General features: G+C 40.3%; 1 protein-coding gene across 1 annotated transcript; it reads left to right on the top strand.

Annotated features, from left to right (window-relative positions):
* The first annotated feature begins 372 nt into the window (after positions 1-372).
* On the top strand, positions 373-1,266 carry TUSC1 (tumor suppressor candidate 1). The gene has a single exon (XM_066257367.1). It carries the CDS (start codon positions 492-494, stop codon positions 1,131-1,133), a length of 642 nt encoding a protein of 213 aa, XP_066113464.1. The 5' UTR covers positions 373-491; the 3' UTR covers positions 1,134-1,266.
* The last annotated feature ends 5,424 nt before the right edge of the window (positions 1,267-6,690 follow it).

The following is a 6,690-nucleotide window of genomic DNA, read 5'->3' as shown; positions in this document are numbered from 1 at the left end:
ATTCTAAATGAAATAGTTGCAGCTTTTCAACTTGCCCCATATCTCTGTCCCAGAACTTATTGTATTATTGCTTTGAGATTGCCATGCAAAGAGCCGGTTAGCCACTGGTGGTTGCGCTGAGAGCGGGCGAGGCCGGCTGGTTCCCGCGGTGCTCAGGCCTGCACGGAAGCAGCCTGGCAGAGCCCACCGGAGAATGCACGCTTTTCCCGCGCGGCCAGAGGGCTGAGCGGCAAAGCGCTCCCCGGGGCATTGTGTGTGCGCGGGGCCCGGAGATCGCAGGCCCAGGGGGCAGCTCCACCACAGGAGACAAGACACGCCTCAGACCGGGCAAATTCCCGGCCTCCTCTGGCCGCCAGCCAGCAGCCGCCGCCCGCCACCTCCTCGCCGCCTCCGCTGCTGCCCCAGCCACCCCGCCGGGCCCCGAACTCGTCTGTGCTTCGGCGCGTGGCCCCTCGACCCGCAGCGCTGCCAGCGCGGTTGGGACAGGACCGATGTGGCGCATGCGTGGTGGCGCCACCAGGCGCGGGAGCTGCGGCGGCGGGGCTGGCGGTGGGGCCGGCCGCGGGCTGGGCCGCCCAGGCCGGGTTCGTGGGGGTGGGGGTGGCGGCAGCGGCGGCGGCAGCGGCGTGGGCTGGCAAGGCCGAGCGGACGGCGCCCGACAGCAGCTGGAGGAGCGGTTCGCCGACCTGGCGGCCAGCCACCTGGAGGCCATTCGCGCGCGAGACGAGCGGGACCGGCAGAACGCGCGGCTGCGTGAGGAGAACGCCCGGCTGCGGCTCGAGAACCGGCGGCTGAAGCGCGAAAACCGCAGCCTCTTCCGTCAGGCTTTGCGGCTCCCCGGCGAGGGCGGCGACGGAGCGCCCGCGGAGGCGGTGAGGACGACCCCAAGCCCCGAGGAGGCCGGCACGAACCGGAGGGCGAGAGGCGGCAGCCCCGACGACGAGCCGGGCAGCCCCAGGGCCCTGAGGGCCCGCCTCGAGAAGCTGGAGGCCATGTACCGCCGGGCGCTGCTGCAGCTGCACCTCGAGCAGCGGGGCCCGCGGCCGCGCGGAGACAAGGAGGAGCCGTGTCCGCGTGAACCCGAGCCCAGCCTCCGCGCGCCCGACCCGGAGCCCCCCGAGCCCTGGCTGTAGCGGGAGGTCGCGGCCGGGGGCGGGGCCGCGCGCGGCCCCGCCCCCTCGGCTCTCGGCCCGTACGTCGCCCACGCAGTGGCCGCGCGCCACAGGCGGAAACAGGCCGGCTGTGCTGGGCCGCCGGGCGCCTCTGGGGGGCGCTGTGCCCGGCCAGGCGGCTGCCGAGGCTGCAGGCCTCTGCGTCCTCGTGAGAGCAGAGCACCTGCCTCCTCCCCTGCTGGCATCTGTGCGGAGAGGCCTCATGGCGGAGAGCCGGGTTTTGGAACAGCGAGAAATGGGCGGCAGGGAACACCTCCTCACGCCTGAACTTCTGTGGGTGTTATGAGGGCCTGCTGTAATTTTTCCCGCTATTTTCGTTCTTTGAGGGATGATTGATTTATTTTGGTTGGCTGTGTTTTGTTCTTTATTCTTCAGTCCTCGGAAGCCTCCAGCCATGATCTTTTATGTGGCCAACATTTAAAGTGTTTTTATAAATTGTTATTACTTGGATTTCTTATAGGGTACCACCGTTTTTATTAAAAAGGTATTATTTATAATTTAGGAACTAAGCCTCTGGCTCTAGTCCTTATACATCTAATATATATTGCTCCCCGCCCCCCGGGAATTTTTTAAGTATCTGCCTACAAGTGATCCTTTGAATCGGTAAATAAATCTGGTGCATTAAAAATAATATAAAACTACCCCTGACTATTATTTGCAGTTTGTTAAATGTTTACATGTTCAGCAAATATTTTAACATCTAACTTTGGTTATCCTTTGCAAGGTAACATTTTACTTTCACATTATATGACAGTGATCAATCCTAAACTAGACTAAACAGTTCATTATTACATTTTAGACTACACATTAGTATAGTTAATGCACAGTTCTTTTGCCTAGTGTGGATTAAGAATTTTAAATAAATTTTGAATTATTTTATATCAAAATCCCGAATACAAAACGATTTAAGTCTCAATTGTGATTTCAATGGCGAAAAAAAAATAATTCAAACAGCAAATGTTCTAAAATCACCTAAGTGCATATTGTTAATGAAGAACACTTGTCTACTAAGTAGCGAAAAGGATACCATTGTACCTGATAAAAATCAGGGTTGTAAGAGTGTTTAACTGCTTGAAAACACTTCAGTTCAAGAAAAAAACAAACCATGAGAAGAGTTTTTGTTAGAGCTAGAAAAAAAAATCATGAGAGTTTTTGTTGCTGTGGCATATTCCACAAGTTTCAAATATATAGCATATATTACGAAGCAAGGTGCCAAGGAAAATACTTATGTGATTTTTTAGTCTTGTGTTTGGAAGACACTTGTGCATTTTACTTAAAGGTAGTTGCTATTTGGTTATGAAAATTAAAATGGGGAGAATAGGTAGGTATAGGGAAAGTATTTCCCTTTTAGTTCATTTTCTGGATGTGAAAGAAATTAAATATTTTTAAGATACAGTTGGAATTGAAGATAGGAAAGAACATATTGGCCTGATTGCTGTTTACTTTTGGATTTACTCTCTCTAAAGCTTAGATTTCTCATTATTGAAATGAAATAACCTACCTAAAAATGTTATTAAAATTTCAGTGAGATGCTATATGTAAAATGCCTGCTTCAAAGAAAGTGTGCTATCCATGAGAACTACAATAGAAAATGTGAAAGTCATAAGTGAATATTTGCTAATACGTGTCCTTGCCTTCTGTATTTTGCTTTTATGACTTTATAAGTAGTAACAAAAAAATGTATATTTTGAATGAGTTGACATTTTTTTCACTTATGCATTTACTAATGAATTAAGTACATAAGGTAAAGCCCTTATGTAATAAGGGGATAATGTAAAAAAAAAAGTTCAAAATATTACCAACTGTGGTAAAATTGAGAATATTCAACAAACAAATTCCTTTAGTTTTAAAACATCTTTTAAAACCATGTATAATATAAGTACGGTGAAACAATTTTTGTAATGAGGCACATACATACAAACACACACACACAAACATATACACAAGGACCACTCTTTAGCATAATTTCTCAAAAGTATTAAAAATGCTGAAACCAAATGTCCCGTAGAATGGGTTAAGGCTAATTGTATTTCAACTATTTTGAAGTTCTTTGCTGATAATGATAAAGTAGCATGTAATAAATATTTTGTTATATTAAGATATGTATCTGTTTAAGAAATTAGTAAAATTGGTTTTAGAACAGTTTGATATAGGGTCTAATTTAAAATAAACTAGAACTGTAGACTATCATACCTGTTAAAATAACATTTTATTTTCATAATTTCAAATTTGTTTTTGTGTAGTGAAAAGAGGGTTTGTAATTTGTAGAAATGAACAATCAAAAGGTGTTGGTGAGGAGGATTGGCATTTTTTTTCTTTTTTGTGACAGATAGAGAGAGAGGGACAGAGAGGGACAGTCAGGAAGGGAGAGAGATGAGAAGCATTAATTTTTCGTTGCAACACCTTAGTTGTTCATTGATTGCTTTCTCATATGTGCCTTGACCAAGGGGGAGGGGGCGCTACAGCAGACTAAGTGACCCCTTGCTCAAGCCAGTGACCTTGGGCTCAAGTTGGTGAGACTTGCTCAAACCAAATGAGCCCGTGCTCAAGCCAGCAACCTCGGGGCTTCGAACGTGGGTCCTCCTTGTCAGTCCAAGACTCTATCCACTGTGCCACTGCCAAGTCACACAGGATTGGCATTTTTTTAAATTAGCATTTTTACATGGCTGCAACTTACAGAAGTATGCTTTTTAAAATCTGTTTCTTTAAGAAATTGAGCTATAAAAGCAATATAAAATGAGTATTTATGTAGATATAGAACACATTTCCTTGCTAAACTTCTTGAACACTAAATATTTGATGATTAATAAAAAACTTGTTTAAATAACCTTCAGCCTAGGTATACCAATTCATGAGTATTGCCATGATGAAACAAGTACCAAATTATTTAATAAACTGAATAAGCACTAAATATTAAATAATTTTTAGCAGCATGATTTTGATTCTAATGCCAAAATGCTATTTTCTGTTTTGTTTCAAGGAACAGATTTTTACTGAATTTGTTACAAAATCTTCATGAATGAATGACAAAATTTAATATTTCTGTTTATTGATTAGCTGATAAATTATAAATGCTAACTCTTCTATAAACTTTCTTTTTTGATATATATCTTACCTATCTGATATAGATAGTATTTATGCAATGGAAATATGGACGAAACAAAACACTTAGATAATGCCCACATCTGACTTTACTATTAAAATTATTAATTGTGCTCAAATTTCAAATGTTAATCTTATACTAAGATTAGCATGTCTCAATAATCATAATTAAACTACATTGTGTTTAGTTCATAGAAACTTCCTTATTCTAAAATTCACATTCAGAATCTACTTGTCAGGGTCATCTTTGCATATTTTACAATAATTTATTAGTAAGGTAGTCTTTTTTTTTTTTTTTTTTTTTTTGGGAGAGAGAGAGAGAGAAACAGGAACATCAAGCTGTTTCTGTGTGTGCCTTGACCAGGGAATCGAACTGGCAATCACCACACTATAGGATGACACTCTAACTAAATGAGCAAACCGACCAGGGCCAGGAAGTCCTTTTTAAAACCCAAACTTGCAGACATTTCTTGCACCTTAGACAAAAATTGAGAAAGGACATGAATGACTTTGGTACATGATTCTCACTTGAATAGTAAGTATTTACTTAAAAATTGAGTTATCTGAGGAAGTCCTTGAACAATAATTTATGATATATCCAATACTTAGGACTGATGTTTCCCTTGGCATTTCATTTATCTAGGTCTCCTCACTTTATCTTTTAATTTATTTTTTTTTGTTTTTTTTATTAAGACATTGAATTTAATGGAATGACACTGGTACCTAGAAATACACAAGTGTCAGGTGTACAGCTGCATGGTACATGATCTATACATTGCATTGTGTGCCCATCACCAAAGTCAAACCACCTTTCATCACTATATTTGGTCCATTTTACCCCAACACTCTTTCTGAGTTAACCAACTTATATGTCTTAAGTCTCAGTTTTATATCCCACATGAGTGAAATCATAGTTCTTAGCTTTTTCTGATTGACTTGTTTTGCTTAGCATAATATTCGCAAGGTCTATCCATGTTGCCACAAATGGCCGTATTTTATCTTATGTCTGAATAGTACTCCATTGTGTATGTGTACCCATCTTTATGTAGTCCTCTATCAAGAGACATTTTTGTTGTTTCTATGTCTTGGCCACTGTGAATAATACTGCAATAAACTTGGGGGTGCATATTGCTTTTTGCAGATGACATGATTCTGTATATAGAAAACCCCTAAGATGCCACCAAAAAACTATTATAAACAATAAACAAATACAGTAAAGTCACAGGATAAAAAATTAATAGACTTTATCACTTTAAACATATAACCTATATTGTATTTTAAGCTTAATGGAATTGACTTTAATTATGGTGAAGACTCTGTTGCTATGAAACCGTACACTAGTGTCTATTAAAAACTGATGATTTTTATAAATCTAGTAAAATTCTTGATTCATACGCTTCAGGGTGTCCGGAAGCTCTGGTCCATGTGGTCATTCAGGGTCTCTGATTCTTTTTGTCATGTGTCTACATTGTCATGTATCACTGTTTCATCTGCATAGTAGAAATAGGTTACTTCCACAACCAGTTCTCAGCATTTGGAAAAGAGAGACCTAGCCGGATGTGTAATGACATACGTTTTTTTGGTCACATTCTATTGCCAAAACACCATCACATGACCCATTTAATGTTAAAGGAGGCAGAGAAATATAGTCAAGCTGTTCAGTCTTTTGGTCAGCTATAATTTTATTACTGACCAAATAGTAGGAGAACTCATTTTGGTGGACTACCATTTTAAGGCTAGTATCTACTTAAAATTTTTAAAAAAATTTAAAGAATTTAAAATTTTGAAGAATTTGCATTCATATTTATAGCATTTTTGAACCTGCATAATTTAATATAAAAATATAATGTAATTGCTTTATAGTTTTAAAAAATTTGACTTTCCATTCTTCTGTGTGCTATCATTATGAGCTCAAAACATAAAATATTGCTTTAAATAAACAAGAAAATATAGCTATTAAGATTTATATAGGAAATCTCTATAAAGTATGAACCATCTCTGAATAGAAAATCTGTCATAAAAGATATGGTTTTAAGAGCCATACTTGGTAAATGTTATATATAACTTGAGGAAGAAATGTTTTCTGTTCAACTTGTTTCTTAATTACTAGTATTCTACAACTTTTAAAGCTGAAAAGTACCTTGGAGAATTTTAGCTCAGCATCCTTAGACTTTTTGCCAACAACTTAATAGCTTTCACAGGAAACCACATATACATGACACTTCATAACTTAGAATATGTTCATCACAATCCTAGGTAGTATTATTTCCTTCTGTTTTTGAATGAGAAAATTGATGAAAACATTTAGTAGCTTTCAAGTTCAAAAAAGATATTTAAAAACTTTTGAAATAGAGATATAGTTGACATGGCCTTGTATTAATTTTAGGACAAAGAGATAATGGTTTATTATATGTAT

Source organism: Saccopteryx bilineata, chromosome 2 (assembly GCF_036850765.1).
Source record: "Saccopteryx bilineata isolate mSacBil1 chromosome 2, mSacBil1_pri_phased_curated, whole genome shotgun sequence".
Taxonomy (NCBI): Eukaryota; Metazoa; Chordata; class Mammalia; order Chiroptera; family Emballonuridae; genus Saccopteryx; species Saccopteryx bilineata.
Note: the sequence above shows the minus strand (reverse complement) of the source record. Positions and strands in the feature narration are given on the sequence as shown.

What these genes read in the sequence shown, in the direction of transcription:
- TUSC1 (XM_066257367.1), top strand. Translation starts at nt 492, where the DNA reads ATGTGGCGCATGCGTGGTGGCGCCACCAGGCGCGGGAGCTGCGGCGGC.